Source organism: Pelophylax lessonae (genome assembly GCF_965119305.1).
Source record: "Pelophylax lessonae genome assembly, chromosome: 4".
Lineage (NCBI taxonomy): Eukaryota > Metazoa > Chordata > Amphibia > Anura > Ranidae > Pelophylax > Pelophylax lessonae.
Window position 1 is genome coordinate 254,827,230 of NC_138771.1, and position 26,373 is coordinate 254,853,602.

The 26,373-nt window shown below is 42.6% G+C and overlaps 1 protein-coding gene across 4 annotated transcripts in view; it reads left to right on the forward strand.

Annotated features, from left to right (window-relative positions):
* The window catches only part of OSBPL8 (oxysterol binding protein like 8), a 377,827-nt gene that overhangs the window by 288,545 nt on the left and 62,909 nt on the right, over positions 1–26,373 (forward strand). For all 4 annotated transcript variants that reach the window (XM_082257116.1, XM_082257117.1, XM_082257118.1 and 1 more), the window contains 3 exons: positions 4,654–4,735; positions 7,367–7,465; positions 25,149–25,245. In XM_082257116.1, coding sequence (XP_082113242.1) covers positions 4,654–4,735; positions 7,367–7,465; positions 25,149–25,245 — 278 coding nt within the window. The remainder of the gene's footprint in view (positions 1–4,653; positions 4,736–7,366; positions 7,466–25,148; positions 25,246–26,373) is intronic.

Below are 26,373 nucleotides of genomic sequence, written 5' to 3' on the forward strand. Positions count from 1 at the left end.
GAAAAGCTGCATTGAAAAATCGGCGAACAATTTCCGAATGATGTCCTTCAATGTAAAAATGCAAGGATTGAAAAATCGGCGAACAATTTCCGAATGATGTCCTTCAATGTAAAAATGCAAGGACTTTAAATAAATATATATTCATCTACAGTAGATTATCAAAATTATCAAGTTATCAAAAGATTCTGAAAATCTGGGGAAATCTCTGTGCGTAAGGTGCAAGGTCGAAATGCAATACTGGATGCTTGTGATCTTCAAGCCCTCAGATGGCACTGCATTAAAAGCAAGCATGATTATGGTCTTTGCACACAATTACCCATGCCATCCAAAAATGCAAGGTAAAGCTCTATCATGCAAAGAAGAAGTTCTATCTGAGCATGACCCAGAAACGTCGCCGCATTCTCTGCTCTGGGCCAAATCTCATTTAAAATTATCTGTTCAAGTGGAAAACTGTTCTGTGGTTAGACTAAATTTGACATTCTTTTTGGCAACCATGGGCACGGTATCCACAGGATTAAGGCAGAGAGGGACCATCCATCTTGTTTTCAGTGCTCAGTTTAAAAACCTGCATTTCTAATGTTAAGGGGTGCATTAGTATGTATGGAATGAGCAGCTCGTATATATATATATATATATATATATATATATATATATATATATATATATATATATATATATATATATATATATATATATGTGTGTGTATATATATATATATATATATATATATATATATATATATATATATATATCCATCCAGGTTTTGGAGCAGAATGTGCTCCAATACAGACGACATCCTTTTCAGGGAAGGCCTTGCATATTTCAGCCAGATAATGCTAAACCGCTACTGCATCTATGACAAGAGTATGGCTTGTAGTAGAAACGTCCGGGTGCTTAACTGGACTGCCAGCAGTCCAGACCTTTCACCAAATGAAAGTATTTAGTGGCTCTTAAAATGAAAAATACGACATGAAAACCCAGAACTGTTGAGCAGTTAGTTAGAATCCTATATCAGGCAAGAATGGGACAACATTACATTTCCAAAATGTCAGCAACTGGTCTTCCTGTTGCCAGACATTTACAGAGTGTTGTTAAAAGAACAAGGGATGATACCTTATTTTTTTTTTAAATTGTACATTTTCTCAGTTTAAACAAATGATATGTTTTCTATTTTCTATTTTCTTTTGTGAATAACATATGGGTTTATGGGGTATGCAAATCTTTGAATTCTGTGTTTATGTAGATTTTTCACAACCCAACTGTTTGGGATTCAGGGTTGTACATTGGATAAAGATGCACACATGGTACTGGGGTTTCTATTGTCTGTATCTGTTTTGGGGTGGATCCCCTCACTTTCTGTCTGGACAGAAAGTGATAAGGAATCTCCCCAACAGGGACACATTTTCAGTATATTGGGGAAGGTTTAGAGCATCTGACTTGGTTGTTATTGCTCGCTTTGTCATCCTGTCCCAGTAACAGTTGTTCTACTTTTCATATAGGCGGCAGGCCCTCGCTTCCATTGACAGGAAGTGAGGGAAAATGTTCCCAGTTGCGTCACAGAAAATTTGGCCAAAAAATGTTAAAACCCTAGAACAAAAAGTTAATAAGTTGACGTTTACTTAAATGGGGTTAGGTATCTCTTTTTAGGGCTAAGAATATTTCTTGGTCAGAAATGCGTTGTCCTTACCCCTCTTCCTTCTGTAAACTACTAATCTCCTCATCCCCCATGTATGGTGATCAACAAAGGCAGACATTTAAAGTCCAACCTGGATGACAATCCTATAAAAAATAGAGTGGATAGTGTGCATAGCTATCTTAGTAGTGTTATTTTCATAATTACTAGATTGAAAAAAGACAATAAAAATATCTTTAAAAAAAAAAAAAAAAAGATTGAAAAAAGAAAACGAATGCAGCCATTTTAACAAAAGGCCTGGTAAACTGCAGTATATTAATTTTTTGTTCTAGACACACTTTAACTTTTACCCACTCCATCCAACACTAAAAAAAAAAAGTTAGCTGAAGTTAGGTGTTAAATGTTTGAATCATGTTTATTGTATACACTGTCATATCTTTGGCCACCTAGTTAGTTTATAGAGGTGCCAGATTCAGAAGAAGATATAAAGCAATAAGGATCCATGCACACTGGGCTTAAAAAACACCAGATCTTTTGGAAGAAAAAAGAGCTAATTTAGAGCATTTTTGTACATGTGTTTAGGAGCTATTCATTTTTTGTTTTTTCTGCCAGAAAACTCCTCTCAAGAGTGCAAACTAGAAGGGTTTTATTTTTCTCCCTCTAAACGCTAAGCTAAAAATATGCCTCCGAACATCCGAACATGTATGCACACATTGGATAACATTACGTTGCTTCTACTGGCAAAATGCAAAACTCCTATAGAACCAGCGTTTTTAAGTCCAGTGGGCATAGACCATTAAAAGCAGCTAAATAGGGCTTCTGCATTTCCAAATATGCATGGCAGAAGCAGAAATACACATGTGAACACCATCTACTTCATAATTGAAACCCTTCATTTGAGATCCTTCAAAACCGCTTTACAAATAGGTCAGAAATATAATACTAAAACCAAGGTAAACAAGCCCTAAGGCGCTCTATAGGCAATAGTCCCGCTGAAAACAGTGGGTTGTGAGTCATCTGTCCATCTTGTCACACAATTTACTGGAACCAATGAAGTCTTCCTATTTCCTTTTCAGTTAGCGTTTCTCTACCCCCTTTCTTATAGAAAAAATTTAAATTGGCATGTGTTAAGAAAACTGTGATTATGGGCAAGTCAGAAAGTTTTGTTATCATGGAGCCTAAATTTTCTACACCGCCCGCTCTCTGTTTGGCTATTCTAATTGATACTTGAAACTTGCCACATCCCTTTTAAAGACTGAGACGTATACAGTATGGATCCCCTCATCTTTTTTCTATTGACTGTGATTATTTTGTAAAACTCTTAAATGTAAAAAGCTATTAGTTATTTTTGTATTGCAAATGTTGCATCTCTGTTAGGCTACATGCTGAAATTACCATTTATCAAAAAGTGTATGTACTTTACCTACTGAAAGTTTACTAGTTCTAGAAAGAGTAATAAAGTTTTTAAATTTGTTATAGATAGGCAAATAACTACTTTGAAACAATAGCTAATCTTTTGTAGTAAGTCTTTATTTAAATTTTTACTGAACTCAACTGTAAAATCAGTCTTTATATGCAGTAAAGCATGCTGGTTATATTTACTTTGGAACCTAAGGGTTTAATCCTCTGCATTGTTTTAAAAGGCTGTTTGAGCCTGTCTGTTCTGATCCTCCCCTTCCACTGTCCCCAATCCTTCTGCTGATAGCACAGAGCCCTATGAGGCCCTCTGCACATGCTTAGTTTGGTGTATGTTGCTAGAGATTTTTATTTTTTTTCTTGGGAGGGTGCATGTGATTAGCACAGGGCCAATCAGCACTTTCCAGACAGAGGGTCAGGGGTGCTTCAGCCTCATAGGACAGTCAAAGTAGAATGAAAACTCCTCCTACAAGTTTTAACCAGTGCTCTGCCAGACACTGATATAAGTCACAAGACTACTATATACTACTGATGAGAAAAGGTATTTAGCAGTTTATATTTACTAAAACTATTGCATTTCCATGTTCTGTGTACTGTGGGTGACCATATATAGTGAATGCAGGGTCCTGGGTTTAGTAACACTTCATGGTACACAGCAAGGAAGTATACAAATCATAATTTGGAACTGGGTAATCTTTCATGAAACAACAGTACAGTCTTGGTACAAATTCACCATACTGTGAGGTCTCATACCACCTTTACACAGTACCAGGTTATTTTTCAAACCATAAATATCAAATATCTGCAGATTAGGTGAAGCCAATACAGTGCCACTGTCCAAGATGGTGTATACTTCCTTGACAATGTATCCGTTTTAAGTTATAGGGAAAAACTTTCAAGTAATATTTAACAAAGTGCCCCAATTTACTCTGTAGCAGAATCCTTTATGGCCAGGCTATAGATGTGAGAAACCCTTAGAAGCACCACAGCTGGTACACAGATGGCAGACAGTAAATACCCGACAGGGAGTCTAAAATTGCTTTTCCATAAGCTTTAAAAAAAAGATGCATAGTAAATAAAAAAACATGTAATGTCTTCAGAAATAACTATATCCTCAACCATAATTTTGAAGTGCAATAATCTTGAGGGTCTTAATTTATCTGCAATCTGGTGAGTGGGGAACCTTGAGGGGCACCTTGTCACTTTGCAAGCACCTGAATTATTTTTTGGCACCTTGGCACCTTAATTGGATCACTTTAAGGACTTTTTGTTTCAAACATTGAACATTCTTTTGGAGTATATCTAACCACTTATGTGTATATATGCACTTTATAATTTATTGGATATTGCATATTTTTTAGCACTTAGCACTTTGGTTATATGATCCTTTTATGCACTTTATAAATTATTGAATATTGTTTATATATCACAGCACTTATCACTTTATTGAAGCTAGCGCAGTAATAAATTCGTTTTTATCACATAATTTTGAAGTATTTTTGGGAGTTCCCATGAAAAGTTTGTAGTAAGTGGGTATTTTTTCTACCGTCGAAATCTGTAAAGACTTGCTTAAATATCAAATTTATTTTTCTTTTTGTTACCAGAGCGGCTCTAGAAGAAAATCCTTACAGCCGGATGCAGAAAGTGGTGAAGTGGTATCTGTCAGGATTCTACAAAAAGCCAAAGGTTTGATTGGTTTAAATGTATAGGAATTCATAAGATACTTTCATGATGGGGCATTTATTTCTTTTTTTTTTATGTCCTTTAAAAGTGAAAATGCTAAATTGTTGTCTCTTACACTAAGGGATCTAGTTATAGCAGAGAGTAGACAAATTATCCTCTTTTCACTGGACAACACACTGGTTGATTAACTAAAACTGGAGAGTGCAAAAATCTGGTGCAGCTGTGCATGGTAGCCAATCCGCTTCTAACGTCAGTTTGTTCAATTAAACCTTACAATAAAAACTGGAAGCTGATTGGCAACCATGCACAGCTGCACCAGATTTTGCACTCTCAGGTTTATCAAATCAACCCCAATGTTTTCTTCACACTGCACACTCATTTTATGAGCCATTCAAAAGCTGTAGGCCACAGTGTGGAACTAAACATTGTAGAGAGCCTTTAATGATTGGAAAATAGATTTTATGACCAGAGCCCTGCACATTTGTAAAGCACACCAATGTATGTTTGTGTGTATGTATATATATATATATATATATATATATATAATTTTTTTTTTTTTTTTTTTTTTAAATCCGCAATATGGCTTCAGTAAGTCCATACTACTGCTTTATAAGTAAACTTTCAATTCCAGGGATTTCTATGTACTTGCATGTCCTTTCCAGTATCAGAGATTTCTTAAAAGCAAGCAGAATGCAGCTTCTTTGTTTTCTTCATGCATGTCATTATTGGCCTATCACTCCAATGGGCAGCGTCACCAATTAATAGTTTTGTTAGGAGAGGCCATGGCAGCTAGTGACTACAAGAGCTAAGTATTGTTTGGCTTCTGTGGCATACTCAAGAAATTGGAAAAATATGAATCAAATAACTTTGCCAGTTGCCACTTTAAAGTCTATAAAACTTTGACTCTAGACGGTACACCATTAAATGACCCTTGCATCTTTCCCTCCATCTGGTTTTTAATTTTATAAAACATTTTCTAGGAAGAAATAGTGGATGGTATAAAGCAGCCCTGGGAGCGGGCATGTATAATTAGCCAGACCACTCACTACAAACAAATAGCCATTGCCCCCATCTATAACTGGCATTGCATCAAGGAGCACATGAAAGGGCGATGCATGTCAACCAAAACCGAAGAAAATTCCCAGCTCAACTTGCCAACAAGGCAAATTATCCTGTCTAACAGTATGCGTTAAAAACAGGTTTAGTTTGCACACATTTGCTAATACATGCGTAAGCTGCAGAGCCATTTCACAACACCCCAGTATGATCTAAAGTCCTAACTCTATACATTTTTGAGAGACTCCATAGTAGAAGCACATGCATGATGGATAGATAGAGGACAGGTGAGCCTGAAGGGAGCCCACCCATCCTTAAAGGCAAAGGGTCTTTCAGCAAGAGCATTTCCAAAAACTTGCACAATTTTCTTTTTTCTTAATTTACTACTGTTTCTGTGAAAGGATTTTCTTCATATTGAGTATATAAGCATAGTTGAAAAACAGTGTATAAGCAACACTGAAACATTATAATGTGAAGGACAATAGACATGCTCCTGATAAAAAAACAGTTAACATAATTTTGATTGAAATAGGGCACATTAAAATATAAATGCAAATAAAAATAAATCAAACCAAATGTGACAACAAAAATTGTGAAATAAATTGATTAGACGGTATAACTTGCTTTTCCAAAACTTTAAATGTCCATGAGTGCCCATGAATCAATAAATCCAATTTAATGTACCACCAGTGATGTGACTGGAAACACTATATGTGCTCATCACACTCCATGCAAGTAAAAGTGTACTCCAGATAGTGCTTACTTCCACTCCTTCCCCCTTATGCCTATGAACTCACTAGACTTTTAGACCCAATCTTTAAATGGGTCTAATAGGGCTTTTATTAAAATTCCAGATCCTGGGTATCTGATCATCTACCTCCCTTGTGGTACTCATATCTCCATTCATTGACTCGGATAAAAAATAAAAGAAAAACAGACGCAAGACCCAGCAGATTTCAGCAGTGTCCTATTAAACGATTTTCCAGTGGCTGCTCTCCCAGTATGACACAGGGGCGCGCGTTTCACCGACCTAAACTCTCCTTGCCGAAAGGGATGTTAAAATCTGCTGAATGTGAATCCCTATATTATAAAACAATTTCTAAAGGTTTATTATAAAAAGTTCCACCTAGTTCAACAACCTAGTCCATGAGGTCCTTTTCACACTTGTGCGACTGCAGAGTCACATGACAAGTCCGATTCCATGATTTCCTATAAGTACTATTCATATCTGTGCGACTTCAAGCCGCAATGATTTCAAAGTAGTCCCTGCACTACTTTGGTCCGACTTTGATGCCTTTTGAGGTCCAAAGACCTCAAGATTACACAGGCATTGCTTCAAGTCCAGTCAAAATCGTGTGACTTTTAGGTCGCACAAGTGTGAAAGGGGCCTTAATGTAGTATGTTAGTTTTATTAATGGAACAAAAGTTAGAGAAAACATATTCATCTAAAAATTGTAGTCTGTTTTTTAAGGGTGACGTAATACCTTAGTAGAACAATCCTCAATATGTTGAACTCTATGCCAATGTAAATAACTGCAGTTGTTTAAATGTGTTTTTTTTTTTTATTTCCTTCTTAAGGGTCTGAAAAAACCTTATAATCCTATTCTTGGGGAAACGTTCCGCTGCTTGTGGATCCATCCAAAAACCAGTAGCAAGACCTATTACATTGCTGAACAGGTATAGACAACTTTGCTTGAAGGCTTTAGTACAGCTATTGTTTTTTTTCTTGTATATAATATTTAATATTTGCCCACCATTGGAATTTAATATTATGGACATAAAATCTTTGCATAATATTCATTTAATATACTAATACAACACAAATGGCAGAATATGTTTAACAGCCTCTTTTACTAGAGTGATACTAGATGATGAAAAGCACCCAAAGGGGAGCTGTCCTTATAGATAATTCCTATGCCCATAAAATGCATTTTAATACCTGATATACCAAGGGCTTCCTCCTCCGTCACATCTGCTCTACCCAGCTAAATGATGCTATTTTAGGAGTAAAGCCAGAGGCTCCTTTATTAAAAAAAGTAATCCTGCAAAAACAAGTTTTCAAGATTTACTAAAAGAGAAGTATTTGGTTTCATTTTTTTGTAGAATCATACTTACCTAGGTGGATGCAGCATCGGTTTGATGCTGCATCTGTCCCCCCTCCGGCTCTAACACTGAACTGAGCGATCACACAGCGTGGATTGTTGCTTCCTGAGCAGAGAGCTGCTAACTGAAAATCATCAGCCCTCTGCTCTACCTCACCCTGCTCACTGGCTCGCTGGGCTGTGGAGGGGGTGGGAGTGGCCGGCTCAGGCTCTCAGAGGCTCATATATATATATATATATATATATATATATATATATATATATATATATATATATATATATACACACACAATATTGCTGCAATGCATCTTGATTTGTTCCAGCAGCCATCCGAGTGGGAGGAAGAATTTTTTTTTTGCACCATATAAACCCTAGGTAACCTCAATCCTCAACCTAATTTACTGTTTCCATCCTTAGATATAATATATTTGCTAATTTTATTTGTAACCTTTTTTATTATAGTTTGTCCAAAAAAAAATAAATCTTTACATTTAATTTGTAACTTACTTTGCCAGAGGTGTCACAAACATGACTGCGACATTGAGGTGGACAGATCGGACACCTAACTGATATTTTTTACACTTTTTGGGGGACCAGTGACATTACTACAGTAATCCGTGGTTAAAATATGCACTGTTGACCTCTGCAACTATTGTGTAAAGTATATGGTCCTATATGTAATCATGTTTAAATAGGATTTCAAAGAATGTGCGATTGTATACAATGCCGTGTTTACATCGGCAGACTGACATTATGTCTCCACGGGCAGCAATCGCTGGTACCTGGCGGACATGGCGGCCACGGGACCTGCTGATTGGCTCCCCCTGTGGTACATAATTTCGCGGGACAGAGCCGACCTGCTGCAGTATAAGTACGGCAGCTGGTCGGCAAGTGGTTACAGGAGTTGTAAAGTCAGAAAGTTTTTTATCTTAATGCATAGAATAAAAAAACCTGTATGTAGCAGCCTCCCCCTGATACTCACCAGAACCTGATTTCTGTCCAGCGATGTCCACTAGTCCCTTAGCCGTCCCTCCTGATTGGCTGAGAGACAGCAGCGACGACATTGCCTCCTGCGGCAGTCAATCACAGTCGGTCAGCCCATCTGGAGAGGGGGCGAACGGCAGCTCCGTGTCTGAATGCACAGACGGAGCTGCAGCTCAGCTCGGGTGCCCCCATAGCAAGCTGCTTGCTGTGGGGGCACTCAATAGGAGGGAGGGGCCAGTAGCTGCAAAAAGGGACCCGAGAAGAGGAGGATCCAGGCTGCTCTGTGCAAATCAACTGCAACAGAGCAGGTAAGTATAATATGTTTGTTTTAAAATGTGACACTTCAAATCTTGTTGAAAAATAAAACCAGCAGTATGATGCACTGAAAAACTTATCATACCGCTCCCTGCCGGAGCAGAAATTGACGCTAGCCTCCACAATAAAACATAGGCTAGAGTGAACCTAGTTTAGGCCCTCATTCACAGGTTCTCAAATCACTGTGACATGTTTTCAGCCACATACAGCCTTGGCTCACATCAGCTTGTCATTCAGTTGTACAGGTTGAAATAAATTTGATATGAACGTGCGCTTATGGTGTACAAAAGGAATCTACAGTATCTCCCTACAATCCCCAGCATCAGCTAGTGGGTATACTTCCTCTTACACCACTATAAAGTGAAAGAAAAAAACTAGCAGTGCTAATTGTGAAAGTGCCAATGTGCTCTGAAGCAACACCTGTGTTACTTCATGTATTTGTGCAAAAAAATTAATAAAGTGTAAACCATCAGAAATTATTTTAGTATACCCTTGTGATTTCTTCCTGGTCAGTCTGCTTACAGTGGGTATCTGCAACAATGTCAACAATTCTGTGTTTTTCTGTCAGTATGGGGTGCTATGTGTACATTCATGAGGAAGAAGAATGAACTTAAATTATTTTAGCAAATGGCTGCAATATAACAAAGAGTGAAACATTTAAGGGGGTCTGAATACTTTTCGTACCCACTGTAGGAGAGAGGAAAAAGGTCCCAGAGAGTTTATGAAAACCTTTGGAGGAAAGCAATCTGCCTGGAGAGAAAGCTTTGCACCTAACAGCACTTATTGACCTTATTACAAGGGGTCATTTAAGTCTGGTGAATGATTTACTTAAAAGGGGGAACCAGCACTGAAGTACGGAAGTCTTTTTTTTTTTTTTTTTTGACAAAGGACTTTTGAGATTTGTTACAATTTTGTCACCTCTCTTGGCACTTCATTGGCATGGGAATTGTGATTAATTGGTTAACCACTTCAGCCCCGGAAGATTTTACCCCCTTCCTGACCAGGCCCTATTTTGCGATTCGGCACTGCGGACAATTGCGCGGTCGTGCGATGCTGTACCCAAATGAAATTGATGTCCTTTTTTTCCATAAACAGAGTTTTTTTTGGTGCTATTTGATCACCTGTGCAATTTTTACTTTTTGCGCTATAAACAAAAAAAGACCGAAAATTTTTAAAAAATTATATTTTTCACATTTTTTTATATAAAATTCCCCCAAAAAATGTAAAAATCAAACTTTTTTAACATTTTAGGCCAATTTGTTTTCTGCTACATATTTTTGGTAAAAAAATCGCAATAAGCGTATTTTGATTGGTTTGCACAAAAGTTATTGCGTTTACTAACTAAGGGAAAGATTTATGTCTTTTTTTTTTTTTTAACGAGTAATGTTGGCGATCTGCAATTTTTTTTTTTTTTTGCGGGACTGTGACATTGCGGCGGACAGATCGGACCCTTGACTGACATTTTTGACACTTTTGGGGGTACCAGTGACATTACTACAGTATTCAGTGCTATACATATGCACTGTTACTGTAAAAATGACACCAGCAGGGAAGGGGTTAACTTTATTAGAGATGCAGGGGTTAAATTTGTCCCTAGGGGCGTGCTTCTAACTATAAAGGGGTGTGGCTTTTCATGTAACCACAGAGACATACGATCCTACATAGCAGGATCATATGATCTCTGCGGTTACACCAGGGAGAATGACAAGCGGCTTTGTTTCCATCAGCCGCCTGCCTTTCTCCCTCTCCAGCGGGAGATCGCGAGTGACCGGCAGGGAAACGAGCGAGGGCGGGAGCGTGCTTCCGGCGGCGCGCGCTCGCCCCCTACAGGCTCCTGGGCTAGCGACGTAGTACTACGTCACTTTGCCCAGGAGGGGCTGACTACCGCAGTAAATGTACTTGCGGCGGTCGGCAAGTGGTTAACTGTTTATGATTTTAGTGTGGATTATTTTATTAATATTTGCTTAATATATATTTACACATACAGTGGGGAAAATAAATATTTGATCCCCTGGAGATTTTGGAAGTTTGCTTGCTTACAAAGAAATGAAGGGTCTATCATTTTTATCATAGGTATATTTTAAATACTAGAGACCGAATATGAAACAAAAATCAGGAAAAAGCACATGATACAAATGTTATAAACTTAGTTTCTGTTCAGTGAGTAAAAAAAGTATTTGATCCCCTACCAACCAACAGTAATTCTGGCTCCCGCAGTCTGGTTATGGTATACAGTGGTGATCGAAAGTTTGGGCACCCCAGGTAGAAATTTGTATTAATGTGCATAAAGAAGCCAAGGAAAGATGGAAAAATCTCCAAAAGGCATCAAATTACAGATTATACATTCTTATAATATGTCAACAAAAGTTAGATTTTATTTCCATCATTTACACTTTCAAAATAACAGAAAACAAAAAAATGGTGTCTGCAAAAGTTTGGGCACCCTGCAGAGGTAATATCTTGTACTGCCCCCTTTGGCAAGTATCACAGCTTGTAAACGCTTTTTCTCTATCGCTCATTGACAGACGTAGTCTTCTTGATTCTCAAGAGCTGGGTTATGTTGTCTCTGCAGGAGTAGGACTAGGCAGAAAGACAAAACGTTCTGGCTCCACCTTAGGGGCAGTCCCTGAGGGTATATCCTCCCTCTCTCTGCTACAGGGAATCAGTTTTTTTCTGTCTAGTCAGGAGTAAGGACCTAAGCTCCTTGCTGGGATCTTTTTGGTCCTGGCAAGATTTTTTCTTTAGAAGAAATATTTTTTAGGTAGTTTTTTCTCCAGTGTTTTTCCTGTGAGATCTTCAAGCAAAAAACGCCGGACTGGGCGACACTAGTGGTCACCCCAGCCGGCCTACGAGCGCGCACAGACCATTGCATTGCGCTTGGTCGGCCGCGACACATTCAAGTAAGTATGCGGGGCCGGGCGACGGGCTGGATGTTGAGATCCAGTGGTCACCCCGGTTTCTGCCTACGAGCGCGTGCAGACCAGAGCTCCGCGCTGGGTCGGCCGCGACGGAGTCCCAGTGGAGGGACTGACCTTGCGAGTTAAAAGTCTCGCTTGGACGCCAGGAACCTGAGAGTCGAGGCGTCCGGAGTGGTCCACAAACCCCCACCCCGGTGGAGAGGGTATTGTGAAGAGAGGGTGCCTGTCGGTTCGGTATGGTGAGTAAACGTTCCCTTTTTTCTTTCCTCGTTATGAGGCAGTATGAATTATGGGCCCCTCCATACATGGTCAGTATATATCTGACACTAAAAGTCCCCCTTGTAAATACAGTATGTGTTTGTGGAAAGTGGACTTGGTTTGAGAGCTAACACTCTACCCAGCAGACTGTAGCATTACAGCAGACATAGGAGGTATAATCCTACCTTATTTGTAGTGTATCTCCTGTAGATCTATCAATCGCCACTCAGCAGAGATGCAGGTGGATGTGCTGGGAAAAACGTTTTCGGCGGTCCGCCGCCATTTTGCCGTAGACCAGGTGCATGCATGTCCTCAGGTCACGCCGGCCGCCATGTTTTTGGAGTCTAATGTCTCCTATATGGGGGCGGCCATGTTTCATGAGCCCAGCTACCTCGTGGAGAGCTGGGAATGCCGGAAGGCGTACACAGGGGGCGGAGCCACGTTCTTCTACCCGGGAAAAAGCAACAGCTCCTTCCAGTCTGTAAAGACAGACGCTGACTGCAGTTGGTTGGAAACTTCACTGCATCGGTTGGTGAGCCTTGGGGGTCCCTCTCTCTCTCTGTGGGATCGAGAAGCAGGTACTCTGAGGGGCGCTATTGCGCTAGGGGGAGACACATAAAAAAAAAAAAAAAAAAAATTAGGGGACAGGGCGCAAGTAAGCGACCCCCGCCTAACCCCTTATTATCTGAAACCTCGGATTCAGACTCTGAGCCTATTTCTGCGGTTGCAGGTACTTCATCTGGTATTGGTGTCTCGTGTACTGTCTTTTCAGACAGTGAGGAGGATGTTTCGGCATCAGCCATAGCCAGAGAGGAAGCGTTGGTAAACGCACTCATGGTATCTGTTCAAGAGACCTTAAGATTACAGGGTATTCCGTCAGAAATAGCTGAAACTGAAATCCCTTTTGGGACTAAAAACGCATCTAGTGGCGAAGGTTTTTTCCATTGCCCAAATGTTTTGGCAATCCAATCAAAGAAGAATGGAGTCTGCCAAAACGCATTTCTACACGCATTAACAGGCGTTATCCGTTTGAGGAAACCCTCATTAAGAAATGGACAGAACCACCTGTGGTGGATTCACCAATTGCTAGATTGAATAAAGCCACGGTTATTCCTCTAGAAGACGCTCCGTCTTTTAAAGATCCAGTGGTTCGCAAGATAGAAGCTATGTCTCGCACCATGTTTACCTTGATTGGATCAGCTTTCAGACCAATAATTGCTATTGGTCTGGTTTCGCAGGCTGTAACTGTATGGACCAAGTGGTTACGCCGGGACCTAGAAGAGGTCCCTCAGGCGGTATCAGATTTGTTGGAACAGATGATACAGGGGTTACAGTTTGTGTGTGATGCGGCGTTAGACGCCACTTCATTATTGGCGCGAGCATCTGTCTCAGCGGTGGTTCTCAAGCGTACACTGTGGCTAAAAGGTTGGTTAGCCGACCAAGGTTCCAAAAAAGCATTGGCTAATTTCCCCTTTTTAGGAGAGCGTCTATTTGGAGCCAACTTAGATGAGATCATTAAGGATCTCACGGGTGGAAAGAGCACCTTTTTACCGCAAAATTTTAAAGGTAAAGGAACTCGTCAAAGACGAGGGCCTTCTTTTTCTGCTCACAAGAGGTTTTTCTCTAGCGCTCATTGACAGACGTAGTCCTCGGTGATACACCACCTTCGGGTTATGTTGCCTCCACAGGAGCAGGACTAGACAGGAAATTAAAAAGCTCTGGCCACACCCTAGGGGCAGTCCCAGAGGGTATATCCTCTCTCTCTCTGCCTCAGCAAATCAGTTATTTTCTGTCTAGTTAGGAGTAAGGACCTAGATACCTTGCTGGGATCTTAGGTCCTGGCAAGATTTTTTTCTTAAAGGATTTTTTAGACAGCTTTTTTTCTCCAGTGTTCCTGTGAGATCTTCAAGCAAGAAAGCTGAACTGGGCGACGGGCTGGATGTTGAGATCCGGTGGTCACCCCAGTACAGCCTACGAGCGCGTGCAGGCCATAGCTCCACGCTGGGTCGGCCGCGACAAAGTCCCATTAAAGGACTGACCCCGCGAGTTAAACGTCTCGCTGAAACGCCAAAGACCATGAGTCACGGCGTCCATATCGGTCGACAGCCCTCCCGCCCCGGTGGAGAGGGGTACTGTCAGGAGTTGGTGCCCGCCTGGTTCCGGTATGGTGAGTAGTATGTTCCCCCTTTTCCCCTGACGGGTCTTGTGGTGAACGCGGGCCCCTCTCTGTATGGTAAGATAGAGTCCCTCTCTATCCTATAAATGACACAGATCCTCCTACTTTGAGTGTGATTTTATGTGCAAAAAGCCAGGAGGCTTGGTTTGGGAGCTACCTACCAGTCAGAAGCCACGGACATGTAGACTGCCTTCCTAATCAGATCTCCAGCTATTAGCAGGCCTCCCGAATGGCCATGCGGTCCGCCAGGGCCGGTACCGCCAACCACGCCAAATCCCCATGCAGAGAGAGTGTTGTGTGCCCTGCAGCACACCGCTATTCAGTACAGGCCGCCGCCATTTTTTTTTTGCTGGATCGCACGAGCCACCATTTTGGCGTAGCCTCGTGTCTCCAGCATGGGGGCGGCCATGTTTGAGGTGATCCAAACACCTCGTGGAGCTAGGGGAGGCGCCGGAAGGCGTGCAGAGGGGCGGAGCCGCCTCCTTTCTTCCTGGGCAGCCAGCCAAAAGACTTCCTGTTTGTCAAGACAGCGCTGTAACCTGTTGCAGTTAAACTCTGAGCATCAAGTGGTGAGCCTGGGGGTCTATCTCTCTCTCTCGATCGATAGGGATCCCTAGCAGGTAACACTAAGGGGCTTTTTGTGGCGCTGGGGGTCTGGAAAAAAAAAAAAAAAAAAAAAGTTTTTTATTTTTGAATTATATTATCCAGGAAGTGACTGGAATTATCATGGACCCTGCCACACATATTCCCCCACCTGTTTCCCTCGAGGGGGCCACGGGACCCGCCGGTGCACAGAGTGTAGAGTCATTTACAGCAATTTTGGAGTCTATGGTGGCTCGGGTGGAGGCGGCCTGTCAGGGACGGGGGTCAAGGAAGCGACCCCCGCCTACCCCTATACTATCTGACACCTCTGACTCTGATTCAGAGATGGTCACTGCAGTTGCAGGTTCCTCTGCAAAGGCTGTTATCCCAGGTAAAGCCCCCTCAGACAGTGAGGAGGACGCTTCCTCTCCTGCTATAATTCAGGAAGAAGCATTGGTGGACGCACTAGTTGTGGCAGTGCAGGAAACCTTAAAACTTGAGGCTTTACCGGCAGAGGCAACTGACACAGAGATTCCTTTTGGTACTAATAAGCCCATCAAAACGGTGAAGGTTTTTCCTGTACCCAAATGTTTCGGTAATCAGATTAAAGGAGAATGGGAGCATTCTAAACGTACCTTTACTATTTCCAAGCGTATTGCTAGACGCTATCCGTTTGAGGAATCCATCATTAAGAAATGGACGGCCACCAGTGGTGGATCCACCTATTTCCAGGCTGAATAAAGCCACGGTTATCCCAGTGGAGGACACTTCGTCCTTTAAGGATCCGGTGGATCGAAAGATGGAAGCAGAGACCTTTTCCTAAGATTAGTCCCTATACCTCACAGGAATCGGATCTGGTTGACCAGATAGGCCAAGTAGCCTCTAGTCGGGTGACTTCGGTCCCTGAGGTTCAACCAGAAAAGATCACCCTTCCTGATAACAATCAGGTATCTGATAAATGTGTGGGAACAGAAAACGACCAGACTTTCTCGGATGGTCGGGGCCAGATACCTCTAGGGACGCCTGGTTCAGATTCTATCAGCGCCAGTGGTCCTAGAAATTCTAGGCTGGCCTCCTCAAGCCGGCCTGGCCGACTTGGACATGCTAGTCGCAGACGTTCCGTGGGAACTTCGTCTCAGGGAGTGTCTGTGGTCTCAAGGACCAATTTACCATCATGCTTTACAGTCGCTGGGTTTAATGGCCTGGCCATTGAGACCCAAGTACTGAAGGACAGAGGTTTGTCTACTTCAGTCATTCCTACCCTTATTAAAGCAAGGAAAGCGACTTCCAGCAAGGTCTATTATCACACATGGAAGACTTATATTGCGTGGTGCGAATCTTTAGGATTTCCTCCACGTACCTATTCGGTGACTCGAATATTGGCCTTTTTGCAACAAGGGGTTGAGCAGAAGCTAGCCTTGAGCACCATCAAGGGTCAAGTTTCAGCATTAGCAATCTTCTTTCAGAAACCTTTAGCTACCAAGTCCTTGGTGCGGAATTTCATCCAGGGGGTGCGGCACCTGGCTCCTCCAGTCCGCGCGCCCTTACCGCCCTGGGATCTTAATTTGGTTTTGTCGGTTCTACAGAAACCTCCCTTTGAAAACATCAGGGAGATTCCCTTGCTTACTTTATCCCAGAAGGTGGCCTTCTTGGTGGCTATTACTTCTGCTCGCAGGGTGTCAGAACTGGCTGCATTATCATGCCAGTCCCCATACCTAGTGATTCATAGGGATAAGGTAGTACTTCATCCTAAGCCATCTTTTCTTCCTAAGGTGGTTTCAGATTTTCATCTGAATGAAGATATTGTACTACCTTCCTTGTGTCCTCAGCCCAAGCATCATCGGGAACATGCGTTGCATTCCTTAGATGTGGTTCGGGCAATCAGGGTATACCTGAAAGCTACGGAATCATTCCATAAGACGGATTCACTTTTTGTGATCACGGATGGCCCCAGAAAGGGTTTGCCTGCATCTGCCGCGACCATTGCTAAATGGATTAGCCAAACGGTGGTACAGGCTTATTCTATTAAGGGTCAGAGTCCTCCGTTCCCTGTTAGGGTGCACTCCACTCGAGCGCTCAGTACTTCCTGGGCCTTTCGCCATCAGGCGTCAGTGGTCCAGGTATGTAAGGCGGCCACCTGGTCGTCGGTACATACCTTTACAAAATTCTATAAAATTGATGTGACGGCATCGGCGGATGCCTCATTTGGCCGCAAGGTTTTGCAGGCCGCAATTTGAGGAGACCGGTGGTCTACCTCGAGGGTTTTTTTCTGTTTGAAAAAAAAAAAAATTTTTCTCTTTTTTGTTGAGTCTCATCATTAAGGATGAGCATTGTAAACTTCTAGTTGGCACCGGTTGGGCCTTCTAGATTGGGATTTGATTTCCATTTTCCCACCCCTCATTTGTGATACTGCTCTGGGACGTCCCGAAGGTGGTGTATCACCGAGGACTACGTCTGTCAATGAGCGCTAGAGAAAAATGGATTTTTGTAAAATCTTACCGTAAAATCCTTTTCTCTTAGCTCATTGACAGACGTAGTCCCCGCCCCTCTGTTTTTGAGTTGGGTTGGGTTAAAATCTCTAAAGACTGCTTTTTCACATACCTGATTTGCTGAGGCAGAGAGAGAGAGGATATACCCTCTGGGACTGCCCCTAGGGTGTGGCCAGAGCTTTTTAATTTCCTGTCTAGTCCTGCTCCTGTGGAGGCAACATAACCCGAAGGTGGTGTATCACCGAGGACTACGTCTGTCAATGAGCTAAGAGAAAAGGATTTTACGGTAAGATTTTACAAAAATCCATTTTTTTCGTCCCGCGGGTGAAAAAATTAAGTCCTCCAAAGCTCCTGCAGGAGGCGTCAGGGGTCGTTGGTCGGGCAAGCAAAAGCCCGCCCCCCTCTAGACCTGAAGATAAACCGTCCAAAGCCTGAAGGTGCGCCCCCCACCCATAACTGGGGTGGGGGGACGTCTTCGCCGGTTCCCGGATCCATGGCTTTCCAGAATCCCGGACAGATGGGTTTGCGAAGTCATAAGGTCAGGGTACAAGATCGAGCTTCGATCTCTCCCACCGGCGCGATTCTTCCCTTCCAATAGCCGACTATCCCCGGATCGTTTAGACGATCTGTGGAGAGCAGTCACAGATTTACTACAACAAGGAGTGGTAGTCCACGTTCCTTGGACAGAACGCTTTCAGGGGTTTTTATTCAAACCTATTTACAATACTCAGGAAAGAGGGCAAAGTGCGTCCAATTCTGGACTTAAGGGCACTCAATTCTTTTGTCTACATAAGAAGATTCAGAATGGAGTCCATTCGCACAGTAGCAGCCTTTCTGCATCCAGGGGATGTCCTAGCGTCCATAGACATCTAGGACGCATATCTTCACATTCCCATTTTTGCAGGACATCAGCGGTTTCTACGTTTTTCCGTAGAAGAGAACCACTATCAGTTTGTGGCGTTACCTCTCGGTCTCGCCACGGCTCCGCGGGTCTTCACGAAGGTGTTGGCCCCAATGTTGGCACTTCTGCGCCAAAGAGGCATATCGATTCTAGGTTACCTAGACGATCTTCTGCTTCATGCAGAGTCTCCTCAGACCTTGCTACAAAACATAGAAATTACTATGATTTCTTTACAGGAATTCGGGTGGCTGGTGAACCAGCAAAAGTCATTTCTGGTTCCCACCCAGAGGCTCGAATATCTGGGTCTAATTCTAGACACAGTCAGGACAAGAGTTTTTTCTTCCGGTAGGGAAACTCCGAAAGTTTCAATCAGCAGTCCACCAACAGCTGGTCTTCCCTTCGGACTTGCATGAGGGGTCTGGGGTTGATGGTGGCTTCCTTCGAAGCAGTCCCATTTGCCCAGTCCCATACCCGAATTCTTCAGCAAGAGATTCCTCTCAGATGGAATCGGAATCCGGAATCCCTGGACAATCAGATCCGATTGAGCAAACAGACCAGAGAGTCTCTGGTCTGGTGGCTTCGGTCTCCGATGCTCAGCCAGGGAAAGTCATTTCTGCCAATATATTGGACGACAGTGACCACGGATGCCAGTCTATCCGGATGGGGAGGAATTCTCGGTCAGTTATCTGTCCAGGGACTTTGGTCCCCGGAAGAATCCAGGTTACCGATAAATGTATTGGAACTGAGAGCGATCAGACTTTGTCTGATTCACTGGACCGAGCAGCTCCAGGGCAGCCCGGTTCGGATCCAGTCGGACAACGCCACGGCCGTGGCTTATGTCAATCACCAGGGGGGCACCAAGAGTGTCCGAGCGGCCAAAGAAGTGGCTTGCATTCTTCGCTGGGCGGAACGATTTGTTCCAGCAATCTCTGCGGTGTTCATTCCGGGGGTGGAGAATTGGCAGGCAGATTATCTCAGCCGTCAGACTCTGGATCAGGGGGAATGGTCCCTCCATCCAGACGTTTTCCACCAGTTGTGCCTACGATGGGGCACCCCGGATATGGATCTGTTGGCATCTCGATTCAACAGGAAAGTTCAGAGATTCGTGGCTCGCTCCCACGATCCTCTAGCAGAAACCGCAGACGCACTGATCGCCCCGTGGGGGCAATACCAGCTAATGTATGCCTTCCCTCCTCTTGGGTTACTGCCAAGACTTCTTCGCAAGATAGAGGAGGAAGGAATTCCAGTAATCCTGGCAGCTCCGGACTGGCCTCGTCGAGCTTGTTACGCCGACTTGGTCAGACTGATGGCGGACGTCCCGTGGAGACTTCCTCTCAGGGAGGATCTACTGTCTCAGGGACCGATCTTCCATCCTGCTTTACGATCGCTGGTTTTAAACGGCCTGGTTATTGAGACCCAGGTGCTGAAGGACAAGGGATTGTCAGCTTCAGTTATTCCTACTCTAGTTAAAACAAGGAAAGCGACTTCCAGAAAGATTATCATCGTACATGGAAGTCTTATATTGTGTGATGTGAATCCCTTGGGTTCCATCTACATCTTTATTCGGTAGTCCGAATATTGGCTTTCTGCAACAGGGAGTTGAGCAGAAGCTGGCCTTGAGTGTTATCAAGGGTCTGGTTTCAGCATTTGCTATCTTCTTTCAGAAGCTTTTGTCTACTCATTCCTTGGTGCGGAATTTCATCCAGGGGGTGCGACACCTGGCTCTGCCAGTGCACGCGCCGTTACCATCCTGGGATCTTAATTTGGTGCTGTCGGTTCTTCAGACACCTCCCTTTGAAAATATCAGGGAGATTCCCTTGCCTACTTTATCCCAGAAGGTGGTCTTCTTGGTGGCTATCACTTCTGCACGCAGGGCGTCAGAACTGGCTGCATTATACTGTTGTTCCCCAGATCTGGTGGTTCATAGGGATAAGGTTGTTCTTCATCCGAATCCATCCTTCCTTCTAAGGTGGTTTCAAAGTTTCATTGAATAAGGACAGTGTATTGTCCTTCCTATGTCCTTAGCCCAATCATCCTCGAGAATTTGCATGGCATTCCTTGGATGTAGTTCGGGCGATCAGGATATACTTGAATACTACGGATTCAATTTGTAAGACGGATTCACTGTTTGTGATCACGGATGGCCCTAAGAAGGGGTTGCCTGTTCTGCTGCGACCATCTTTAGATGGATCAGACAGACGGTGGTATAGGCTTATTTTATCTAAGGGTCGGGATCCCCCGTTCCCTGTTAAGGCGCATTCTACTCGGGCGCTTAGAGTTTCCTGGACCTTCCGCCATCAGGCGTCAGTGGTTCAGGTTTTCAAGGCGACTGTTTAGTAGTCGGTTCATACCTTTACAATATTGTATAAGGTTTATGTGATGGCATCGTCAGATGCCTCTTCTGGCTGCAAGGTTCCTGCAGGCCACTGTTTGAGGAGACTGTTGGTCTACCTCGAGGATTTGTGGGGTAGGTCTCATCTGTTTACTCGATGAGTCCTTTGATACTTCTGGTTGGCTCCGGTTGGGCCTTCTAGATTGGATTTTGATTCTGTCAATCCCACCCCTCATTTTGTGGCACTGCTTCTGGATGTCCCAGCTCTTGAGAATCAAGAAGACTACGTCTGTCAATGAGCGATAGAGAAAAATGGATTTTTGTAAGATCTTACTGTAAAATCCTTTTCTCTTAAGCTCATTGACAGACGTAGTACCCGCCCCTCTATCATTGAGTTGGGTTGGGTTAAATTCTCTGTACTGCTTTAAAACAGAACTGATTCCCTGTAGCAGAGAGAGGGAGGATATACCCTCAGGGACTGCCCCTAAGGTGGAGCCAGAACGTTTTGTCTTTCTGCCTAGTCCTACTCCTGCGGAGACAACATAACCCAGCTCTTGAGAATCAAGAAGACTACGTCTGTCAATGAGCTTAAGAGAAAAGGATTTTACGGTAAGATCTTACAAAAATCCATTTTTGTAGCCAGCCAAGAGTCTTTCAATTCTTGTTTGAGGTATCTTTGCTCATTCTTCCTTACAAAAGTCTTCCGGTTCTTTAAGATTTCTGGGCTGTCTGTCACGCACTGCTCTTTTAAGGTCTATCCATAGATTTTCAATTATGTTGAGGTCAGGAGAATGTGAAGGTCATGGCAAAACCTTCAGTTTACGCCTCTTGATGTAATCCCCTGTTGATTTCGAGGTGTGTTTAGGATCATTATCCATTTGTAGAAGCCATCCTCTCTTTAACTTCAGCTTTTTTACAGATGGCATCAAGTTACCATCCAAAATTTGCTGAAATTTTATTGAATCCATTTTTCCTTCTACTCGTGAGATGTTCCCTGTGCCACTGGCTGCAATACAACCCCAAAGCATGATTGATCCACCCCCATGCTTAACAGTTGGACAGAGGTTCTTTTCATTAAATTCTGTGCCCCTTCTTCTCCAAACGTACCTGTGCTCATTCCTGCCAAAAAGTTCAATTTTAACCTCATCGGTCCACAGAACTTGTTTCCAAAATGCATCAGGCTTGTCTATATGTTCATTTGCAAAGTTCAAACGCTGATTTTTGTGGTGAGGACGTAAAGAAGGTTTTCTTCTGATGACTCTTCCATGAAGACCATATTTGTACAAGCTCCAGTTGACGTCATTGTGACGAAACGCGTAGGGCGGAGTCTCCGACGTCAAACGTCACTTCCGGTTGTCGGCCGTGGAACGCGGAAGCCTCCCGGCGAACACGACTATTCTGACCCTGATCTACTGTACGAGTGAGTCTACTACGCCGCTTATTTACAACTGTATGTTACTTTTATTCACCACGGGGTATTTTTCCTTTCATGTGAGCACTCAGGGCACCCGCCGCTGACTACTCTGACTGCTCGTTCATCTCGAAAAGGAACATCTCCATACATCAACATACAGGTTGTACCAAGCTATTTGCGCCACCTAGTGGCCACTCGTGGAATTTCACTTATCCACTTTTTTATTTTAATTTATATGTTTTTTCACTCACGTTGTTACAGATCAAGTGGCACATCCATTTGGAAATCACTCACATATCTTCGGTTGTGGGTCTTTTGTCACAACATCGGTTTATATATATATATATACAATTTCTTCGCATGTATTATTTGATTTGAATATATCTTTGTTATCCATTTATTATTATTTTTAGATATTGCACCATTTGTGGGTTATTGTCTACCAGTACACTTCCCCTTACACTTCACAAGGGGCTTTTTTTATATTTATTCTTATTTCAGAGGTAGCGCCACCACCAATCTTCACACTTCTTCTATAACACTTGCACCTTAACCTCAAGGTCTGATTGGGGCAGCTTACACCTCTATCTAATATATTTCTCTCCCAAACATCTAGTCCGTAGCGCTGGTCATATTTCTTTATTAATATTTGTACAAGTATCTCTTTATAGTGGAATAGTGTACCACAACTCCAGTGTCTGCCAGATCTTTCTAGAGGGATCGTGCAGTCAAATGTGGGTTTTGAATTGTTTTTCTCACAATCCTGCGAGCTGTTCTGTCTGCTATTTTTCTTGGTCTTCCAGATCTTGCTTTAACTTCCACTGTTCATGATGCCATTTCCTAATTACATTCCGAACAGAGGATATTGACATCTGAAAACGCTTTGCTATCTTCTTATAGCCTTCTCCAGCTCTGTGAGCGTCAACTATTTTCAGTTTCAGTTTTCTAGACAACTGCTTGGAAGATCCCATGGTGCTGATTGTTGGGGCAAGGTCAGATGAGTCTGGGCATTTAAAACCTTTGAGATTGACATAACCTGGTCTTCCCAGACGATGAATGAGAACAATCCATGACACTGGCAGGTCTCAGCCTTGCAAAGGGGGCAGCGCATGCTATAAATTCTGCAGGGTGCCCAAACTTTTGCAGACACCATTGTTTTGTTTTCTGTAATTTTGAAAGTGTCAATGATGGAAATAAAATATAACTTTTTTTGACATATTATAAGAATGTCTAATCTGTAATTTGATGCCTTTTGGAGATTTTTTCCATCTTTCCTTGGCTTCTTTATGCACATTAATACAAATTTTTACCTGGGGTGCCCAAACTTCCGATCACCACTGTATGCTCACGTGGTACACAGATTAGTCCTGTCAATTTAAGAAAGTGTTCCTAACGACAAGTTGGAGCGATTATTTACAAATGTAAGAAAAATAAAATAACTATCAATTGCCCTCGCTCTGGAACTCCATGGAAGATTTTTCCTCATGGGGTAAGAATGATCAGGGGAAAAGTGAGGGATCAGCCCAGAACTACACAGGAGGAGTTTGTGAATGATCTCAATGCAGTTGGGACCACAGTCCCAAAACAAACAATTTGTAACACAATATGCCGCCATGAATTTAATACCAGCAGCGCCTGCATGGTCCCCCTCCTCAAGAAGGCACATGTACAGGCCTGTCTCAAACTTGCCAATGAACATCTAAATGATTTAGAGAGGGATTGTAAGACAGTGCTGTGGTCAGATGAGACCAAAATTGAGCTCTTTTGCATTAACTTGACTCGCCGTGTTTGGAGGTAGAAAAAATGCTTTTTATGACCCTAAGAACACCAACCCTGCCAAATACAGAGGTGGAAACATTCTGCTTTTGGGCTGTTTCTCTGCTAAAGGTACAGGCCGACTTTGCCACATTGAGGGGCCAATAGATGGGGCCACGTATTGTAAAATCTTGGATGAGAACCTTCTTCCCTCAGCCAGAATACTGAAGACGAGTCGTGGATGGGTCTTCCAGCATGACAATGACCCAAAACATACTGCCAAGGCAAAAAAGGGGGGCTCAAGAAAAGGTACATTAAGGTCACGGGTGGCCTAACCAGTCTCCAGACCTTAATCGCCTAAAAAAATTAACGGAGGGAGCTAAAACTTCGAGTTGCCAAGCGACCCCTTCAGGGTTTAGAGATTTGTAAAGAAGAGTGGACAAAAATCTCTTCTGAGATGTGTGCTAACCTGGTAACCATTTACAAGAAATGTCTTGCCTCTGTGCTTGCCAACAAGGGTTTCTCCACCAAGTACAAAGTCATGTTTTGCTTGGGGATCAAATACTTATTTTACTCACTAAACTGCAACTCAATTTATAATATATGTATCGTGTTTTTTTCTGGATTTTTAGTTGATCATCTGTTTCTTTCATTTAAAAAACACCTATGATAAAAATCATAGATCATTTATTCATAAGTGAGAACACTTACAAAAATCTGCAGGGTATCAAATCAATATTTTTTCCCCACTGTGTATGTGTGTATGTATATATGTATATATATACATATACATTTTTTTTTCCAAAATTGGATAGATGCATAGGTTATTTCATAAGGCATGATAAGTTTTATAAAGAAAACTCTGATAGTTGTACAGGTTGACGGTTGACCAGACGCTGCTGCTGATTAGTGCACTTTGGATCCTGGCTGCAAGTGTCCACAGTACTTGCCCCACAACAGTCATCTGGGACGTGTACATGAGTGCTTACAGTGCTGAAACCTGCTTTGTGTAATATGCTTTCATTATTAATTTTGATATACATTGTAATGTTTGTTAGCCTGAGGCCTGACAAGCTTTGGTAATAGTACATGCTTATTTTAAATCTGTGACAATACTCTTAACTTCATTACTAGGTTTCCCATCATCCACCAGTGTCTGCCTTTTATGTCAGTAATCGCAAAGATGGATTTTGTCTTAGTGGGAGTATTCTGGCCAAATCGAAATTTTATGGTAAGTGAGTCTGATCTGTTCCATCAATGACCGTGCTTTGTACAGCAGTTAAAGTAGACCTAGCCCATTATATTTTTTGTGTTATGTGCATGTGTGGTAAGTAATATGTATTGCGTAAAAGTGCGAACTCTCTCAAAGGGATCACAGCACTCGATCTTTATTTAATTTTTTATTATTTTCTTCCTAATTCTTTATTCTTTCATTTTCCTCCAAAGGCCTGTGTTATATTTCTTCAGGAGTCATTCAATGCAGCATCTACTTCCAGGAATAAGATGCTGGTCTTTAGAGAGCCAAAACCTGTTCTCAACAGAAGCCTTTGCCCTTGCCCTTGCCTGTGATCTCACACAGATCAGCCCCCCATTTCCTGCTTCACAATCTGTAGCCAGCCAGTGTCAAATCCTGTTACACTCACATAGGCTAGTTGTTTTCTGCATAGGTTGTTTCATAAGGCATGATACGTTTCATCCTGAGACTTGGCACACCAGTTAGCTGAACTGAATGATCATTGAGGGATGTAGGACTGAGAAACCACTTCCCCCTGTCTGCAGGATACTCAAATCATACATTTCTTCCTTAATGCCCCTCTCAGGCAAGATCATTGCTATAATCAGTCATTTGACGGAGGTTCTAGGGCTGCTTTTTAATGATAAAAAGTATTTGTTATTGTTTATGAAAGAATAGCTGCTGCTCTATTCAATGGCATGCAGAGAGTTGTGCCAAAAGTTCAGTGGTCTCTGGCATTCATGGGGGGAGGGCATCCGGGGCACAGCAGACACAGAATGCCGTTGGGACCCATTCTGCTGCAGCAGCTCGCTGGCGATTTTTCTCCATCAGCCAGGTGATCTGCCACCTGGCGCACTGACTTCAACATGTGAAGAATCTGAACAGAACAGGACATTTCCAAAACGTCTAAACCTGGTTAAGTCTTTGGAAATCATAGACACTTGGCACTGTCGGTTAGAAATGAAAATGCAGGCATGAACTGTATCAGGTCTGGCTTCAGTTTAATTTCTAACCCACAGTTCCAAGTGTCTATGCTGGACTTTACAAGGTTTATTAAGTGTTGCCCTTACTCATTGTGGAAATGAAAGACTGTCCTGTTTTCCATGGGTTTCGGTTCAAATGAGT